The sequence below is a fragment of the Colobus angolensis genome, unplaced genomic scaffold (assembly GCF_000951035.1).
Source record: "Colobus angolensis palliatus isolate OR3802 unplaced genomic scaffold, Cang.pa_1.0 Scaffold515, whole genome shotgun sequence".
Taxonomy (NCBI): domain Eukaryota; kingdom Metazoa; phylum Chordata; class Mammalia; order Primates; family Cercopithecidae; genus Colobus; species Colobus angolensis.
Genome location: NW_012118655.1, coordinates 248,578 through 269,556, shown reverse-complemented (window position 1 = coordinate 269,556; position 20,979 = coordinate 248,578). Strand labels below are relative to the sequence as shown.

At 43.0% G+C, this 20,979-nt stretch overlaps 1 protein-coding gene across 1 annotated transcript in view; it reads right to left on the bottom strand.

Annotated features, from left to right (window-relative positions):
* Positions 1-2,035: 2,035 nt before the first annotated feature.
* Positions 2,036-20,979, bottom strand: part of XDH (xanthine dehydrogenase) — a 75,266-nt gene continuing 56,322 nt past the window's right edge. The window contains exons 25-36 of the mRNA XM_011960554.1: positions 14,659-14,850; positions 14,362-14,507; positions 13,527-13,608; positions 12,897-12,992; positions 12,157-12,285; positions 11,404-11,478; positions 10,428-10,480; positions 7,895-8,009; positions 7,048-7,113; positions 5,193-5,381; positions 4,399-4,575; positions 2,036-2,787 (exon numbers count right to left, since the gene is read on the bottom strand). Coding sequence (XP_011815944.1) covers positions 2,737-2,787; positions 4,399-4,575; positions 5,193-5,381; positions 7,048-7,113; positions 7,895-8,009; positions 10,428-10,480; positions 11,404-11,478; positions 12,157-12,285; positions 12,897-12,992; positions 13,527-13,608; positions 14,362-14,507; positions 14,659-14,850 — 1,371 coding nt within the window. The 3' untranslated portion in view covers positions 2,036-2,736. The remainder of the gene's footprint in view (positions 2,788-4,398; positions 4,576-5,192; positions 5,382-7,047; positions 7,114-7,894; positions 8,010-10,427; positions 10,481-11,403; positions 11,479-12,156; positions 12,286-12,896; positions 12,993-13,526; positions 13,609-14,361; positions 14,508-14,658; positions 14,851-20,979) is intronic.

Here is a 20,979-nt window from a genome sequence, read left to right as displayed (position 1 = left end):
AACGGTGGGCATTCTGGTGCCTCTGTCCACCTCCATGAGCCTGGCTAGCAACTGTCCACTCTGACAAGCAGGTGACTCCCAGTACACACCAGCTTTCCTGGCCTATGAGGGAGCTGCCAACTGTTTGTGGTGGGCACTTAGGAGTAAATGTCTCTGAGTAAGCCCTCACCATGGCCAGGAGTAGGGCTTCTCCTTCATGTGGTTACAGGGGTTAAAGGACATACCTCATAAAACCACTGGGAGGATTAAATGAGACCCTATAGGTAAAGCATTCACCCGGCAAGTTGCAAATACTCTGAAAATAAGAATTGCCTTCCCCTTGCTAGCCATTCATCTGGAGCTCAGACTCCCACGGCTGACCCATGTCTTTGGCGAGCTCCTTTGAGACTTTTGTCAATCTAAAACCCTAAGTCAGCTTTGAATCCAGCTCTTGGGGAAGCCTCCGAGGACATCTGGTCTACCCAGAGATCCTAAATCAGTACCTAGTGGTTAACAGATGCAACGCAGCTGGGCCATCTGGACAATATTGCCCCTTGTTCAATCTTCTACTGCCCTCTGCAGGCTTCAGGCCATACTGCAGGCAGTGTAGACTGCATTCCTTGTGCAACCCCAAAAAGACCAAGACATCTCACTGCATGGACTGGAAGCACTTTAAGACAACAGGGCAAGGCAAAGTGTCTGAGGTGGACAATGCCGCTGAAGAGCACAGTGATTTCTAGTTGACAGAGCACTTGCTTGTTGGATTTTCATGACCAGTCTACTCTCACCTTGGTACCTGAGCACAGAAGGGAATTCTGTGTCACTGCTTTGCCCCAAGAGCTTCACTAATAACAAGTGACAGGTCTCAGGCCCTGCCCCAGAACACCCCAGAAAATCATCTGAAACGGACCTGGATCTCAGTGTAAATACTCGTTTAGTTTTTAAAGCTCTTCTACCTTGACCATGCTGTAAAACAGCCAGCATATCTAGGATACTCTGGAGAAGGGAATTTTGTAAGAAAGTGTGTGTGTGTGTGTGTGTTTTTTCAAGAAATGAAGGCTGGCCAAGATACTGAAGATATTAGCATTTGGTGTGATGATAACTAATAAGCATTTTTCACATGCCAACCAGCTGACAGTTTCATTTATTAGTGACATCAAGCACCAGTCCAACTATATCATTTCCATTATCCTCCCTCCATGGACAGCACCACAGATTCTGTCTGGCAGAAGGTTGGATTTATACAGTGAAGGCATGCGACAGTGACACATTGTCCACCCAGCACCATGTAGGGATTAAATCACCTGTTGGAGCAATAAAAGGGGTGTTTGTTCTTCCCTTGTTCTCTTTACCAACCGCAGAAACTTGAGGGGATCTAAGCAGAGTTCATCAGGCCCAGGTATCATATGACAGTAAGAAAACCAAGCCTTAGATAGCTGCAGATCCCTTACGTAACTGGAGTTTTCAGGTCATATATTTATAAGCTTTTGAAGCAGAAGACAGGAGACAACCCTTTACTGCAACCCTTATGTTTGCAGTAAAATGGGTCACAGGAAGGGGAAATGACAGTCCAAGATCACAAAGATAGAGACAGAAGAGACAGAGCTGGGATGAGAACCGAGGCTTCTTGGCTCTTCTACCTCTGGTTGAGCTTGATTTTGATAGCAGCATTTTTATTTCTTTTTTTTTTTTTTTCTTCAGAGACAAGATCTTGCTCGGTCGCTCAGGCAGGAGTGCAGGGGCGCAGTCACAGCTCACTGCAGCCTCAACCTCCTGAACTCAAATGATCTCTCCACCTCAGCCTTTCTAGTAGTTGGGACTACAGGCATGCGCTATCAAGACCAATTAATTAAAAAAAAATTTAAAGACAGGAGCTCTCTATGTTGCCCAGGCTGGTCTCAAACTGCTGGGCTCAAGCAATTCTCCTGCCTCAGCCTCCCAAAGTGCTGGGATTACAGGCGTGAGCCACCATGCCAGGCCTGCTAGCATCATTTCTAGGTGGAAATTACTTTGGCTTCAAATGTAAAGATTAAACATAATCTTTTTTTGTAAATACTCAAAGAGGAAGGGAAAGAAATCTAGAACATTGTAGGTGCTCAATAATTGAGTTGGTTGGATTTTTGTGTTATAGAGTAATCTTGCTTTATGCAGCTTAACAAAATTAGATTCAATTAACCTTGAATTTGTTTCATTCTTTATTCTTTCCAATGATTCAAAGATGGTTAGAGGATTTAATCTTACCCCACTGCCTCACTGCAAAATTTGAGTATAGATTCAAGGTTATGCTTTGCTGTTCATTGGTTTGAAGGCAAGGCTTTCAGAGGAAGGCACACAATTTAAAGTAACTTTGGTTTAAGCTTCTAGAGGTTTGTGGGAGTCCCTTTTGAAGGACAGACACCATCAGAGCTTGAGGTTATACAGGCTGTCCAGTAAGTGGGGAATAGCACAAACCCTTCCTGACCCTATTCCAAATACATGATTAGAACAGACAGAAAATGATCCTAATTGCATATTCACCATTTAGGCCTAACAGTTTTGAATTTGCTTATCATTCTGTTTATAAATTACATTTTTATCAAAGTCTCCCAATGCATTCACTTGTCTTCCAAATGCCATCCTGATGAATTACGATGAAAAAGTCACAGAATTAGTCACTGTCATTCTGTGACTTTAATAGATCCATGTTCTGTGGTATGTTCCTCCTGCTCCATGGAAGCCCAAATGCAGCACAAGCAGACTCTGCTGAGGACTCTCTCTTCAGACCCTCACAGACCAGGGTTTGCAGTTTTCTGGTACACCAGTGACACACTAGGAAGGAATGATAGTGTTCTCATTGCCAGGGTCTGCTGATCATGCTCCTCCCACCCTCTTGCATACCTCACCTCCCACCACTGCCAACCACCATTCCAAGTCCAAGCACCACTCTGCAGGCCCAGCTGTTAAGAGTGCCCCAGGGCAAGACTCCTTAATTTCCGAAGCCATTCATTTATTTTCATTGAGCACTTTCCATGTGGCAGGCATTCTATTAGGCTTTGGAGATAGGGTGATAAACAATACAGATGTGATCCCTTTTGAAACTCATGGTCCTTAAAAAGTTCATAGAATCAGCTGCTCATGCAAATCCATGGCAAGAATTTTTAAATGGCTGGCATGTTGTAACATAGTAACGAATCTTTGTTTCAGGTCTGGGACCATGGAGAGCTTACTAAAATGACTGAGTTCTGCATCAGACTGTTTGCAAAGAGCTCACTTTTTTATTGGCAGCCTACTCCTCTCAGGGAAATGGGTTTGGGTGATTGTCAGCATTGGGAACCATAGTGGGAAGGTTCTGGGCTGTGGGTAGATTGCTGCACAGCTGTGGGCATCTTCACTGCCTGGGAGTGCCACACGGTCTGTGTAGTTCTCACTCCATAGCTAAAGCTCTTGGTAGACCCAAGGAAGACCTGAATGGGGACCCACATGCCTCCTTCACCCGCTGTGTAAAGGACTGGGGATGGCAGATTTGTCTGCCCCTGGGGCTCTCCTGTGCCCTCCCCACTTGGGACCACGTGTACCCACTTTACCTCTAAATCCAAAAGGCTTATTGAATTTTAAAAAGAGGAAGCCCAACCTGAGTATCAGGAACAACCCAGTCCTGCTAACTCCACACAGGTTGCAGTTGCAAAGGCAATTAAAGCCACAGTGCAGAGCCCACTTCAGCACCACTCAGAGGCTGGGCTGGTTCTGAGATCCTTACGGTGGAAGCAAACCTCCTAGCAAAGTCTTCTTTTGTTAGGCATTGCCAACGACAAGTATTACATAGGTGCTTGTTAAAGTGATTCCAACGACTACGGAATTCTTCTATTACTTTCTGCCACATACACCTTCAAAGCAGTCATCAATCACACTATAATGGAATCATCTGGTTTCCCAAGGTTGCAAAGTCCTCAAGGACACCTATGTGTCCCCAGTATCAGAATGGTACATGATAGTCACAGGACAAATATGGCTGATCTAATTAATTATTTCCTCTTTTTCCCTCTATCCCCCCAATATTCATACAGAGTCCTTTACATAAATTAAAACAAAAATGCTGGCGACTGACTGATACTAAAGATTAGGCTCTCTGGAGTTTCATCCATCACCCTTATCTAGATGGAAAATAATAAAATCTGTGAGTTATGACTGTGCACCACACATTCCTCCCATCTCTAAAGAGGCCCAGCTACAAGCTACAGCTTTAAGGAAGTTTCTCATTATTCTCTTGCAAGTCCGAGTGTGTGTGCTGCATACCGTGCACAATGAAGGGTGGCCATTGATGCAAGGCCGCCCGGTTAAGAGAGAGCCCAACACCTCTCCTCTGTGCAGAACCTTCCCTGCAGTTTGCCAGCCTGTCCCTGGCCTCCCCTGGACTGAGTGGACGCTTGAAGGGCATCATACCAGGGTGGTGAACCTGTCCACGCAGGCGTTGCGGATCTTCTCCGGGGTGGCAGGGCTGTCTAGCCGGAATAGTTCCTTCACGTTATTACCTGTGTGCTGAGCTCGAGCTGCACGGATGGCATCTTTGATGGCAAAGAAGATAGAAGCAGCCAGGAAGAGGGGTGGCTCTCCAACAGCCTGAACACAGACAGGGCACAGGGCAGGGACTCAGGCAGGCGGTCCTACCTCCACATCATCAAGTGGACCTAGGAGGTCAAACTCTGCACAAGGAGGGCTGGTGGCGCCAGGAAAGCACTGACAGGGGCCACACCAAATACAGCAGGAAGGCACAGTCAAAAGTGATCAGGGGCTAAGAACAATCAAGCTAGTACATGACCGGACCTCATGGACATATTTCTTTGAACACTCATTGTGTAATTTTCTCTGATGACATCATGCAAATTTAATGTACCATTTAAAGTTATAGTCGGTAATTGTATTTTACAGAGCACAAAATCTGATGTGAATTTTAACCTTTTCCTCAGTCACTAGCCGAGGACCTGCAACTCGGCAGCCAACATTTACAGGCACCACAGTCATATTACAGCATTTGCAGGAATTATGGGGATAAGAACAAACAAGAATTAAAACACTTTCTAGCATAGGTTGGTTTTTCTCCCCCCAAAGCATAGATCAGAGACCACCTATATCAGAATCACTAAAGACACTTGCTGAAAATGTAGGTTCCAGGGCCCTAAGACACACCCATTGGAGCAAAATTTCTGGGCATGGGCACAGAGGCAGAGCAATGGTACCTTCGATGCATAGATGGCCTTCTTGTTGGGGCAGTCACGGAGCAAGGACACCCTGAACTCAATGGGGATGCTGCCAAATGCCGGGATCTTGTAGGTGCTAGGGCCGCGGGTGTGCAGGCTCCCCTCGGGGGAGTAGTGTAGCTCCTCTAGGGTGAAAAGGCCAAGGCCCTGGACAAATGCCCCTTCCACCTACAGGATGGATAGAGAGCACAGTTAGCATGCCTCCCTCTTCCCTGAGGACAGATACCATTTGCCACAATGGACACAAAGCCCCACCTGCAGTACAGCCTGGAATGTAGCTAAAACAGTCCTCTATTGCTTACCTGGCTCCTGCCCCAGCCCTGGGATAACCTATCTGGACTTCTGCCAGGCTTTGGCTCAGACAGAGCAAAGACATTAACACGGAAGGTCAGTGATTCTAGGAAGGTCATGCTGGTGGGCGTGTTTCCCATTAACACCTGCCGCAGTGCAGATGGAGATGTTCCTTCCATGTTGCTGCTGGGGAAATGGTGAGCCAAAGCTGAGAAGCAAGCTCACAGGAGGATTTATTCGATAGTAGATTCTTTGAGACTTACCTCCAGCCTTTGTGAACCACCCCTGCCTGTCCTCTGGGAGAAAGTGCCCTCACTGCAGTTCAGCTTACAGGTCTCTCCTAGGGTAACTGCCATGCTAGACAGGCCCACACATCTGCCCTCTCAGCCCCCTGCTCAGAAGCATGACATGCGGCACTACCGTACCTCAATGAGCATTCAGAAGAGAAACCAGCCTGCAATCACCTTCGGGTCTACAGTGCCTGGCTTGGTGCCTGGCCACAGTAGGGGACCATAAATCGTTGTTCAATGAATTAATGAACAGATCGACTAATGGCCAGATTTTCGTATACTCAGTAGTTGTCCATTTTTGAGAAGTACAATTTGTATTTTCTACCAGATGCTCAGTCTTAAATTCTTGATTCCTCCTCTGTTTTCTCTGATTTCATCTATTCTTTATTTTATTTTATTTTATTTTATTTTTTTGAGACTGAGTCTTGCTCTATTGCCCAGGCTGGAGTGCAGTGGTGTGATATCGGCTCACTGCAACCTCCGCCTCCCAGGTTCAAGCAATTCTCCTACCTCAGCCTCCTGAGTAGCTCGGATTACAGGTGCACGCCACCACACCCAGCTAATTTTTGTATTTTTAGTAGAGACGGAGTTTTGCCATGTTGTCCAAGCTGGTCTCGAACTCCTGACCTCAGGTGATCTGCCTGCCTTGGCCTCCCAAAGTGCTGGGATTACAGGTGTGAGCCACAGGGCCCAGCCCTATTTCACCTATTCTTCCGAGTAATCCAATATTCTCCTAAAGCAGTTTTCTCTGGGACCTCCCTTTACTACTTCTGCTTAAGCCTTTGTGTTTTGCTCCCAGGAGCCTTCCACCACTCCATTTTTGGCAGCATCTGCTTCCTGGGGTAAAAAGCTCTTCCGGGTGGAGGAGGAATGAGAAGACAGAAAACTCCTCTGACCTCAGACCCGCTGTCTGGGCATTGATCCCAAAGTCAATCTCCATTCTACACTGTGCTTGCACTCAAATTGGGTGTGTGTGCATGTCCACATGTGCATGCCATGTTCCCCATTCCTCATCTTGTTCTTTGAGTTGTGAGTGCCCTTCCCAAGTTAATCTATATTAATTTGCTTTCTGTCTTGAGAGTTGGTTGGGCTATCACCAATCTAAATTCTACTTTGGGGAGAACTCCCTAGGTTCCATGTTTCAGCCTATTTGAAGACAACCTTGGACAACATGCTGCGGCTGGTGGCCCCAGGAGGGGAATGGGGCACATCGGTGGCCAAGTCTATCACCATCCTGGTCTCCCAAGCCTCACCTGTCCAATATCAATGGCAGGGTTTAGACTGGAGCCAACATCCATGACAATATCTGTGCGGAGGTTCTAGAGGAGACAGCAAAATTACAAGCAGTTAGAGAAGAAAAAGATGTTTGGAATATAATAGATGACTCATGGTGACCCTCAGACTACAAATGCCAACCAAAGGGTATGTTCCCAAGCAGAAAGCCCTGGGTGTACTCAGGCAGAAGTGCGAATATTCCCACCAAATCTCTGCTGCCACCATCACTGCTGGAGTCTGAGTTTGTAGGAGTAGGGGATGGGGAGCAGCAATGATCTCTCAGTAACTGGAAATAACACACACTCATACATGAGCAGTCAGATGGGGTCCCAGCCTGGGGCTTTGAATCTGAGTCTGGGTAGATCATGTACAAAAGAGTCAATATATTACATTCCATGGGCTGAATCCAACTCGCCCCTGTTTTTGTGGGGTCTGTTGTAATAATAATTACATTATTAAATAGCTGGAAAAAATAAAAAGAAGAATACTTTGTGACAAGTAAAAATCATATGAGATTCCATTCAAATTCAAATTTCAGTGTCTATAAATCATATTTTATTGGAACAGAGTCACACTTACCGGTTTACAAGCTGTCTGTGACTGCTATTACACTTCAATGGTAGAGTTCAGTAGCTCAGGCAGAGACTGCGTGGCCCACAAAGCCTAAAATACTTATTCTGTGGCCCTTCATAGGGTGTTTGCCTATCCTTAATGTAAGGCATTATTTTTCCAACCAGAAAGTTTGTCTCTATCAACTTTTGGTATTACAACTCAGTTGTTTCTCTTTCTTTCCCACTCAGTACTAAAGTTTTGCAAACTTCTTACCTTATGATCTCCTGTTAAGCAGTCAATCTCTACTTCAGAGCAAGCCACCCCATAGGTGAAGTAGTGGAAAGGGTTCCCCGAATTAGTCTCAAAGCTGTAGCCCAGATTGGGTGTTCTGGGAAAGGAAAGAGAAGATGCTGCACGCGTATTAACATGAACACACCCCCTTCCCTGTGCACGCACAGCTTGACACACAACATCTTTAAACCCCACAAGTTTTTTCATTCAGCTGTTCTCCAAAAAAGTCCATGTGTTTTGAACAGTTTGAACCTGTTAATGAAACCCAGTTATTCCAGAACATTTTGTCTCTGGGCTCTCCTCTAGTTTGCCAGTAACCCTTCCGTACTCTTTCTGTATAGCCTAGCAGTGTTTGATACCATGCTGGCTTCTACACAACAGAAACAGAGGTAATAGATCTGTCTGGGCTCATGAAGGACGTGAAAATCACACTCCAAAGGATGTACTAAATTAAAATCCAAGGTCTTCAGGACAGAAGGTTCTGCCTGTGGTGGCTCTTAGACTGTTCACACAAGTTCACCTGCTTACCTTCTCAAGATGAAAGTTAGTAAGATCAGTATCTCATGCTAACCTGGGTGCATCTTTAAGCAGCCACTCCCCACCTGCTGGTCCCTTTGAAAGTTCAACAAATGATTTGAGGGAAACGACACTAATAGAAACAAATGCTTCCTTATACATTTAAAAAATTTTCAATCTGGAGTACCTTATACAATTCCACTTTTGCCTGAGTCATATAAATATATGTGTATATCTATGCATTTGCACATGTGTATTCACACACGTAGAGTTTACAGTACACTGACTCTGTTATTCTATATACTACACAGGGATAACATGAGCTGATATGGGCACATCTGCACAAAAACAAAACCAGTATGGGGCTGAAGGAAAAGCCTTCTCCCAGAAAAAAACACCACCAACTCCCAGAAAAAAACACCACCAATTCCTTTGACCTCTGTTTTTCCAACTGTCACCATGCTCATCTGGTTTCACCTTTATAAAACCTTAGTTTCATGAACTCCAGAAAAGCAATAGGAATTTATGAGAAAATGAGTTTATGTATGTGTAGGTCAGATATTAATAACCTAGAAAGCATTGGGAAAACATTTCTTCACCACACATATATATACATGTTTATACATATATATGCTGTATACATATATATGTAAAATACTTTTATATGCCTTATACATATATGTATAATACATATATAGTGTAATACTTATACACATATATATGAGCCATATATAGTCATATATATGGCATAGAAATGTTTTTTGTGTATATATGTTTATACATATATATGCCTCATACATATATGTATAATACATATATATTCAGTGTAATATCTATACAGATCTATTAGCCATATATATGTTCATATACATGGCATAGAAAAATTTTGTGTGTCAATATATGTTTATACATATATATGCCTTATGTATACATGTATATAGGCATATACATATATGTATAAGGCATATATATTCAGTGTAATATGTATACACATGTATTAGCCATATATATGTTCATATATAGGGCATATAAATGTTTTTTGTGTATATATGTTTATACATATCTATGCCTTATATGTGTATAAACATACATATGCCTAACATATATATGCTCATATACATATTCATATACACATGAAAATAAATGTTTCATACATTTATACATATTTATGCTTATATATGTATAAGAAATGCTTATACATATATATATTTATGCATCTATATATCCATACATTCAGATAAGATATTTTAAAGAAACATTGAATTATTTTCCAAATATATTGAAAGAAAATAGTCCAAATATCTGTGAAGGAAAAGGTCCTAGTTAAAATTGCCAGAGATGGCTAAAACGTGATGACTGACAGTACATATGATCATATCTTTTTACAGCTGCTAAGTCAGATGGGCAGGGCCTCTAGCTATTCATGCTGCTACTAAATTTAAAGTTGCAGAAGACATACACTCTCTTGAAAATCTCCCTGTATTAATAAGGTTCCACTGTATTCTGCATTTTGTAACAAGACCATGTGTTCTAAATCCTCCTCTCATTCTATAAAAAAATCCCACACACAGTACAAAGAAGCACGCATAGCTAACAGCAATGCCTAACTCATAACACTACACACCCTGGTTTCTGCAGAACACTGAGGGAGGAATGGTTAGGTGACTGGCCCTAAAATGTCGTCAGTAAGGAAACAGGGGAACAGGTTCAGTAGGACCACTGACTTCCTCAGGCAAAATGGTGCACCCTGAGATCAGAACTAGAAGTCAGGTCTTCTGACACACAACTGGTGCTTTTGCCCCTTGGCACACAGCGTGGCTATTCCACATATTTTAGAGCATCTTTAGACTGAAATTAGTGGAAGTCTGTTGAAGAGATAAGAGTTTCAGTGGGGCCGCTCTCTCCTGACCACAGCCTGGCAGGATTTGGTGCTGGAGCGGACCAGTGAGGTTAAGATGACATCACACTATGAGCTGGGCAAGGACAGCACCATACTTACCTATAAAACCCAGTGGCAGACAAGCTCACTGTGTCCATGTAGGCAGCTGTGACCTGAGGAGCGGAGATGGCCATCAGGCAGGGGAAGTGGGGTTTTCAGGAACCCTGACCTGCCACTAAGCTTTCACCCAACTACCAAAGCCAAGCTACATTCATGTGCTTGGTACACGTGGTATGGAGAGGTCAAAGAAGGCATAGTAAGATGAGTGAGTCTGAGAAAAATGGCATGTTTTCTTTAAATCTATTGAGGAAGATTTGTACTGAGCTGGTTTACGTGGGGTCACATTTGATGTGCTACTCTTCTGCCCAGTTCTACCACTCCAATACTGGGGAAGGATGCAGGGCTGCCATTGATATTTCCCGCTACTGGAGGAGCCACAGCCTCCCACCTGCGAGAGACTCCCTTGCAGCCTCCCTCTGAGATTTCTGACATTCAGGCCACTGATCTAGAAGTCAGAGAATTGGGCTCATTCTTATTATAAGTACTTGTTCTGCCATTCCCCAAATCACAGGAATGATAGAAGTCCTTGGGTGATGTTTTCTCCCCACGCTCTCACAGAGGGAATCTCAGTAGACTCAGACTCAAGAGATGGAGATTTGAGGAAAACCAGGTTCATTTGGGACAAAGAGGGCGTGGGAGCAGACCCAGTGAGTCAGTACAATCCGATGAGGCATGTTCAGCAGGCACCCATCCTCTCAGGCTCAGGTAGCGAAAACCCTGATTCCCACAAGGCTGTCAAGATTCTGGATCAAAAACTTCCCTCAAATGACCTCCCTCAGTGATGAAAGCTACAGAGAAAGCAACCCAGCCAGGACGAGCATTTATTCATCCTGTAAAATCACACAAACCACCTCAACTTCTCTCTGCTGTTCTGACTAGAATATTGTCTCCTATTGCTTGTTCGGGGTCGGAACAGAGGCCCTGCTGTCGATTTCCCTCTCCTTTGCAAAAGGGACTTGGATCCGCTCAGACTCACCCAGTCTTCCCAGGAGCCACTGGGATTCTTCTTCTTGTAGGGTTCCAGCCTTTTCAAGATGGTCTGACAAGCCGCCTAAAGTAAACACCCCCAGCACCCCAGACACATCACTCCTCTGCATTCAATAGCCCAGGCAAAACCCGAGGGCCCCAGCAAGGCCACCTCCAAGCAATGCTGTGCCCAGGGTGCCACTCAAACAGCCTGACCACCCACTCCAGAATGACCGAGGTCCAGGATAGAATCCACAGGACCTGGCCAATAGGGCCACCGCTAGTCCCTGCTTGGAGAGCACTTCCTGACCCAATTCTTAGACTGACAGAGGGTGAAATGTTTGAGGGATCCCAAGGGAGGTGTCTTCTTCCCTCAAACTCATTGTTTGATTACATCCCCCATATGGGAGAGGAGCAAGTGTGGCCAACCTGACTCTATAATCAAATTTCAGCTTCAGCCCATTGTGCTATTGCCAGCTCCAGCACCAGAGAGTATTTCCAGAAGCCTCTGCTTTCCCTCAGTATCCTCACTTCCCCATCCTGCACTCATCCTTCCCAGCTTTGAGGGCAGTGATTATGATTCTTGGGCCTCTCTTTTAGCTTGAGGTTTGGAGAAACAGCATCCTCCTGGATAAGGGAGCCAGAGGCCTGGCCAGAGCCAAAGAGCCTGCAAGGAACCCTTCTAGCTCCCTCCCAGGGAGACTTTCCAGGCCCACAGCTCTGGGCTGGCCCTCTGCTCTGCGGGCTCCCACGGGCTCCTTACGTAGATGGCCTGTCCATTGAGGTCAGCGCTGGCAGAGGCAGCCGTGGGAGAGGTGTTGGGCACAGTGTTAGTGCTTGTCTCACTGATATAAATCTTAGAGGTGGGGATTTTCAGAGCTCTGCTGGCCACCTGCGAAAAGAGAAGACATTGCCCTCTAGGGAAGGGGTCATCATGGGGCTTGGCTGCCTTCTCTCCAAGACAGGATTCACATTCACTGTTACAGGCAAGAAAGCAATTTTGTAGCTCTAATCCCATTGTCTGGGATGTCCTCACATCTGGCTGAATTTGAAGGAGCGCTTGTTGGAGTGGTTTGGTTGGGTAAAAGCATTCATAAACTGACAGTGCCTTTTTACACTAACACTCACTTTTCACAAGATCCAATCTGGCCAGTCTCCATGCGCCAAGCAGATGTGCTGACTCTAATCCAGCTCATTGCCCTCACCCCACTCCGAGGAGTCTTTTGGAATGTGGGAAACCTTTACACACACAGTGTGCCCACCTCACACACTGAGAACGTTGGTAATAGCAATGTCCTCAGAAGTCACCTGGCCAACTCCTTTGCACAGTTGAGGAAACTGAGTTCAAGTGCAGGAAAAGACTTGCCCGAGGTGACACGGACATAAGCGACAGGGCCGGGGCCAGACCCCGGGCCTGCTTCTGCTCTGGTAGGTCCCACTCCTCAATTTCTTATACCACTTCCCCTAACAACAGACACCACGGTGCTAGAGAGGGCTGCTCACCTGGACCATTTTGGTATGAAGGCCTTGGCCCATCTCGGTCCCCCCATGGGTCAGCAGCACAGAGCCATCTGTGTACACATGAAGCAGGGCTCCTGCCTAGGGAAAGAGAAGGACGCCAGACACAAAAGTCAGTAAATTCCAATTCAGTAAAGTTTGGGACCAAAGGTATGGAGCCCAGGAACAAGAGAACCAGCAGCATTTTGGATGTAAATCTCAGACAAAAATTATGGCAGTATGAATCTCATGATTTAATTATATAGCACATCAGTAGTTTGCAGAAGGTTTTCATATGTTTCTCTCTGTTTCTCTTGTTCTCAAAGGGAAATAGGTCAAATATCTGTCCTCACCCTGTAAGTGAAGAAACAGAACAAGAAAAATAGAGTAGCTCTCACCTGTCCGATAGTAAGGAAAGGTAAGAACTAGAGGTTGATCCCAGATCTCTGAGTCTCACTGCCCATGACTTACTGGGCAAATAGGACTGTGCAAGTTCAACTTTCATTTAAATAGCAAAGAGTTCCTCCAGTAAGCCCTGTTACCAGTGACAATGAAATTTCCCTTGCAATGCTGTAAACAAGGGGGAAATGGGGTCCCAGTCCAGCGGAGATAGACACAATTCTATAAAGCAATTACCTGATTCAGAAAAGGAATTGTGAAGCTTATTCCAAACTTGGTGGGAATTATGCACAATCCTCTCTTTTTCCAACAATTCTCCCTAGAGAAAAAGGAACATTCTTATAGAAACTTCTCTACCATGTTGAGGTCATGAACATCTTTGGATCAAGCCAAAACAGGACATCCTTGGGGTTTCCCATATAGTCTTGTAATAATGGAACTATGCCCCAAAAAAGACAAAGATGAGAACGGTCAGCTGGTGCACAACCCACTCCAGGCGGTCTTGACTTTAGTGTCAATACTCGTCTTCCTTGAGTGCAACTTGTACTGGGTCAGAGTGCCCTAGTGGTCTTGGGCTGTTATCTCCAGGAGGCACTGTGCTTTGCTGACAATAATAAAGCCTTCTCTGTGCTTTATATTTAATTGTCTGAATAACTGTGAGGAGGACAGAGCCAGTCCAATTATGTCCACTTTTCAGATGATGAAATTGAGGCCCAGGGAGATGGAGTGACTCCAAAATTCATATTTCTGGATTGGTGTCAGAGGCAGGTGTATAACTGTGATGTGTTGGTCCTGGGCCAGTGTTCTTTACAATATGGTGTGCCCAGGTTTACAAATGCTTAAAGATGAACCACAACTGACAGACTATGACACTGATTGCAGGCTGTGAGCCCACCTGCCCCGGGCTGAAGATCATTATAAGATCTTAAAGAGATGGCTATGAATGAGTTGGCAAACTCAGCAGTCTCATAAGTTATCCACTAAATTATTAGCTTCCTATTTTGGGGTCAGCAGAAAAGCTGTAGGATATGAAACCCAGGAAAGCAACTGGACCCCTACTCCCAGTGCTTACTTGTTGAACTTGTCAACCTCACTCCTCCGAGCATGATATCGAGAGCTTGCTAGGCATTCTTCCCAGCACCTGGGCAAGGTGAAACCCTCAAGCTTCTGGTTGAAGTGTGTCAGGTCCCCTTCTCCGTACAGGTTTTTCCTCCGCACCTTCCCAAGGAGAGAGACAAAGAGGCCTTGTTGGTGGCAAGAGACTGTGGGGGTGGGGGCGGCCCCCATGGGAGATGCCCAAGATACAAAGCCACTCTCCCCCTAAGTAGTCCAAACCACTTTGACTTGTGCTACCAAATACTCCGCTTACCTCCTCTGCAGGCATCCCACAGGTCACTGCAACTTCACTCATCCAATACTCGGCAATGAGCATCCCCTGGGGACCCCCAAAGCCCCGGAAGGCCGTGTTGGAGGGAAGGTTGGTTTTGCACAGCCGCCCAGTGCCCCGGATGTTGGGGATTTTATAGCAGTTGTCCATGTGGAATAGAGCTCGTTCCATAATCTGAAGCAGAGGAAACAAAAATGGGAGAGAACAGTGTGCTGATTTCACTGGCTCCTCAAAGTGGGAACTCTGAGGGCCATATCCATTGCCTGCCTTTCCCCTCTGCACCACAGCTGCTCATCTTCAGCCCAAGTTATTTCTCCCCCAGGATATTGCAGCAGCATTTTTTTTTTTTTTTTTAGACGGAGTCTCGCTTTGTCGCCAGGCTGGAGTGCAGTGGCGTGATCTTGGTTCACTGCAAGCTCCTACTCCCTGGTTCAAGCGATTCTCCTGCCTCAGCCTCCTGAGTAACTGGGATTACAGGCACGCACCACCATGCCCAGCTAATTTTTGTATTTTTAGTCGAGACAGGGTTTCACCATGTTGGCCAGGATGGTCTCGATCTCCTGACCTCGTGATCCACCCACCTTGGCCTCCCAAAGTGCTGGGATTGCAGGGATGAGCCCAGCCTGCAGCAGCAACTTTATTGCACCTTATCCACCTACTAGTCCCCTCATTCAGCTCCTCTGTGGAGAAGTCTTTCCCAGAGCCTCTAGTTGGAACTTGCCTCTTTTTGAGAACAGTTAACTTTTAAAAATTCATTGTAAATTAATTAATAAAAACTAATGAAACCGCCATGAAAGTTGTACTGCAAATAGTTTGAAGTGTCGCAGACTTCTGTAAGTCATGGTATGAAAAGCAGTAGCCTCTTCCACTTTCCTTCCTTCCAGTCTCCAGAAGCAACTACTTGCAATTCTCATAGCTTATCATTTATAAGTTATTTAGATAAACTTACACATCTCTAGATAATGTGGCTACATTGCTATGTCTTGACTTTTTCAGTTTTAGACTTTTAGGTTGTCTTTCTTTTACGGAAAAGGAGAATTTAGTTTTGGCTTAGCCCCCTCCCTCCAGCCCTCACCCCTACCAGCTTCCTATTTCCCAGTATAGTTGTATTTTGATCAGATCAATAGTCAATTTAATATTATAACTCTGTAAACATTACTTACTGCTGAACCATGTAGTTACATTACAATTTCTTCTCCCTTGATAATACTTTTTTCATCCTGGAGTTAATAATTGTCTTTATTTTTTCATCTGCTTCATTTGGTATGTACTTATTACTAAGCCAACTTAAAGTTTTCCCCAATTCTAAAAATCTGCTTCTAATGTGTTTTCTCTTTTCCCTCCTGAGCCCTGTTTCCAACATTTTCAAGCACATTAGATTTTCTATCCTAGAGCCATCTGGCCTACTCCAATTTAAATTGGCTGCCCACTAGATCTGCTATTCAGCTGTTACCTAAGGATTTAAATCTGAAATCCCCCAGTGGGATCCAAAGGGGTAAAGGGATTCATCCCAGGGATTCCGTTCATCTCTCTCCATATTGAATCTCCTGTTCCTGGATTCCATGCCTTTCCCTTTTTAAATTTTACTCTCTCATTTTGTTGGAGTACATCCTTTAATATCTTCATAAGAAAGGGTACACAAAGAGGAACATCTTTGACACCTTGCATGTCTGAAATGTCTTTATTCTACTTTCATCTTTAATTCATGATTCCGCTGTATATAGAATCCTAATTTGGAAGTAGGCTTTCCAGTTTTTCTCAGCAATTTGAAGGCATTTTACCAGTACATTCTAGCTTCCTGCTATTGAGAAGTCCAATCAATGGCTTTCTAACTCTTGGAAAGGGTTGTTTTTTTTCCTGAAAATTGTGAAATCTTCTCTTTGTCCTCAGGTTTCTAAATTTCATAATGTTATAACTTGGCATAGGTCTATTTTCTTTCATTGTGCTGGTTATTGAATGTGCTGTTTTAATCCCAAAATGTATGTACATCAGTTTTGGAAAATTTTTTGAATTATTGATAGCTCCCTCGTCTCTGTTTTTTCCATTCTTTCTTTCTGAAATGTTTATGATTTGAACCTCTTGAACTAATCCTCAATATTTTTTGTATCTTCTCTATTTTTTCACATTATTTTCCATTTTTGGGAAATTTGTCAAGTTCCTTTCAACCCTTCTGCTTTCATAGTATCAATTCATGAGAGCTGTTTTTTATTCTTTGATTGCTCCATTTTATTAACATTCTGTTCCTTCTTTAAGTTGTAATATCTCATCTCTCTGGAAAGATCAATGGCAGTTTTCATGTTTTTGTTGTTTGTTTTATTTTGGTTTTATTTTCCTATGTGTACTCTCTCTCTCCCAGAAGTTGCTTTATGTGTCTTTGATCATTTCAGTCTTACTCATCCTAGATGATTTTTCTATGTCTCAATTAATTCTACTTTTGCTTTCCCTAGTACTTTATCAACTTGTATTTCTGTTTCTTTTATCATCTATTTCCCCAGCCATATTGTGAATTTCTTGAAGGCAGAAACAATGTCATATCCTTCTTCATGTGGCCACCCTAGGCACTTAATAAATATTTGCTGGATTGAATTAAAAATCTTGTAAGGTGTCTAGGGACAAAGACTGTATGTTTTTCAATGTGATTTTTTCCCATGCCAAAAAGCATGTCTTATACATGGTGAAAACATGAAATAAGAATACTTCTTTTTTTGAACAATTTTAACCCTAGATCGGAAGTGTGAAGTTTTCTAACTGAGCCCATTAGGCAGCCCCTAGCAGAGAACAGTGGGATCCAAAGAGGTAAAGGGGAGTGTCAGCTTTTCCTGAAAACTTTAACTTTTTTTTTTTTTTTAAAGAGACGGACTTTTGCCATGTTAGCCAGGCTGGTCTTGAGCTCCTGACCTCAAGTGATCTGTCTACCTCGGCTTCCCAAAGTACTGGGATTATAGGCATGAGTCACCGCACCCAGCCACCTTTTTTTTTTTTTTTTTTTTTTAACAAGAATCTATACATATGTAACTACTATGGTTACAAAATTAAGATTTAAAAAACTGTAAAAAGTGGTACCACCAAAATAAATTTGTTAATTCTCACAATTAACTTTATTTCATCCAAACCCTCTAGTTATTTTTCTAAACAACTCAATACTCTAAGTTCATCTGCTAAAGCTGTGACCACAATAATGAGGAGTGTGTAGCTCCCACTTCTGATCTTACCCTGGTCATTTATAATGTGACTGGAGGAGCATCAACTGAGACTAAACATGAAAGCACACGATAATTACTGATGACATCACTCAGGATTCTATCTTGCGAGAAACTCAGCATTGATGTATAATATAGAGACTTCCACTTACATACTCCCACTAAGTACCACTAAAAACTCTGGAATTCTATACATTTATTTAAAATCAACCACAACAACAATGTAAGAATACACTGAAAAGTGGAGGAAAAAAGAGGCAGTCCCAGGAGGGATTCTGCAACCCAAGGAATGACATGATGGTAAGTTCCAGGTGTTTCCTTTTTGCCTCATCTATATATCCCAGACTTGGGGCAGGAGCTGGCAATCCAGAAATGCCAATGATGACAGAGACCAAAAAGCTCACTCTATATCCCAAATCCTTTTATCTCTAGTCAAAAGACCAGGAAAAGGGCAATCAAGCAAAACTAAACACTTTTAGACAATAAGTACCCCAGTCAAACATCACACACACAAAAATGTAGTCTCATTCCTACTCACACCTACAAAAGCTCAGTGGGAGCCTAGACTTTCACATTCATGAGGCTGTTATGAGATACCCCAACACTCCTGCTGGGATGGTGCCAGAGGAGACCAGGCAGGTAGTCGAGACTTTCACTGCTGATGGCCAGTCATAAGGCTGTACCTACACCTTATGATTGAGTCACTGGAGAACACATTGACTTCCGCACCCACCTAACAAAGACACATCACTCTTCCCTTCCATTCTGGTGGTGTCAGAAAAAGTCTAGGGAAGAGTCAAGACTTTTAGCACAAGCCAGTGGTAAAGAGACCACCCGCACCATGATGTCCATGGACAGCCCCACATGGAATGTAGATCTCCCACCTCTGCCCAGAAGTAAGGAGTTGTTCCTACCCTGAGTATCAACAAAGGCCAAGTGGAAGATCAAGATTTCTACCCCCACCTAGCAGTGATGAGGTGGCATCCACCACTGCTAGAGCAAGGTCAGAAAGAACCAATTAAAATAGAAGGCTTAAATAAGATCCAAGCTCTCAGAACATCATTATCACCATCATCATCACTGCCATCATCTGCACATTAGTGGTGGGTTTCTCCAAGTTTCAGTGAAAAATCACTTGTCATACCAAGTGACAGGAAGATCTCAAACTTCCTGAATAATAAAAGATAACCAAGAGACGCCATCACTGAGGTGACAAAGATGTTAAAATTATCTGACTATAGTTTTAATGCAGCCATGAAAAAAAAAATGCCTCCAAGATCAATTGTGAACACACTTGACACAAATAAAAGGCTTCCACAAATAACCAATGGGCCTTTTAGAATTGAAAATGCAACAACCAAAATAAATAACTTATTGGGTGGATTCAACAGCAGAAGAGAGGGGGCATAGAAGAGAATCAGTGAAATGAAGAATAGAATAAGATATTTTATCCAGTCTGAACTATATTGGGAATATAGAATGAAAAAAAAAAAAAACAAAACAGTTTCAAGGACCTTTGGGACTATAACAAAAGACCTAACATTGAAGCCATTGGAGATCTGGAAGAAAAGGAGAAAAAGAGAAGAGCACAAAAGTACTCAAAGCAATAATAACTGAAAAGTTTTCAAGGTTTCAAGATATATAAACCTACAGATTCAAGATGCTTAGTGATCTTGAAACAGGATAAGCCTGAAGAAATCCGTGATAAGTCCTATCATAATTAAACTTCTGAAAACTAAAGACAAAGGAAAAAGTCTTGAAAGCACCCAGAGAATAAGACAACTTACCTATAGGGGAAGCCTAATTAGAATGAGAAAGGATTTCTCATCAGAAGCCACAGAGACCAGAATGAAGTGGCAGTTTCTCAGGTGCTGAAAGAAATGAACTGTTAACTCAAAATTTAATGCCCAGTAAAGTTATCCTTCAGGAACAAGGAAAAAAATCAAGACATTCTCAGATGGAAAACTAAGAAAATGTGTCCCCAGCAGACCCACAATAAAATAATGACTAAAGGAAGTTCTAAACAGAAAGAAAAGGATAAAAGAAGGAAGCCTGGAAAATTAGAAGGAAAAACACTATAAGCAAAATCGTGGGTACAAGCAGTAAGCTTTTCTTTTCAGTTTTTAAAATTGTCTGATAGTTGCAACAAAAATTAAAACACTGTCTTGATATGGTTCTAAATGAATGTAAAGAAAGTGTTTAAAATAAAAATAATGTAAATGGGAAAGGGCAGAGTCATAAAGGGAGGTAAGTTTTCTATACTTCACCAAAACTAGTAAAACGAGACCTTCTGTAGGCTGCGATAAGTTGTATATATATAACATAATACCTTGAGCAATACTAAAAAGGCTATGTAAGAGATACTTTTAATCAAAATGGAATTCTAAAAAAATGTCCAAGTAACCCAACAACAGCAAGGCACACAAAAGAATACAGAGAAATGAAAAGCTGATAGAACAGACAGAAAACAAAAAATAAAGTGGCAGACTTCTGCCTCAACACATCAGTAATTATATTACCTATAAATAGTGTAAATACAATTAAAAGAGATTAGCAGAATGGATTTAAAAACATGACCCAATTACATACTATCTTCAAGAAAATCACTTCAAATATAATAATGTAGGCAAGTTGAAAGTAAAAGGATGGAAAAAGATATACCATGCAAACATTAATCAAAAGAAAGCAAGAGTGGCTTTATTAATATGAGATAAAATAGACTTCAGAGCAAATACAATTACCAGAGACAGAGAGAAGGAGATTATATAATGAAAAAAGTGTCAATCCTCCCAAAAGACAGCAATACTAATTGTGTCTGCCCCAAATAACAGAGCTGAAAAATCTATGAAGTAAAGACTGGTAGAACTAAAATGAGAAATAGAAAAATTCACAATTACAGTTGGAGTTTTCAATGCTCCTCTCTCAAAATTGGTAGAAAAAAATAGACAGAAAATCAGGAAGGGTATAGAAGAACTCAACACCACCATCAGGATCTAGTGGATATTTACACCTGTGGTAGGAAAAAGAAATGCCTCCCCGGCCAGGTGCGGTGGCTCAAGCCTGTAATCCCAGCACTTTGGGAGGCCGAGACGGGCGGATCACA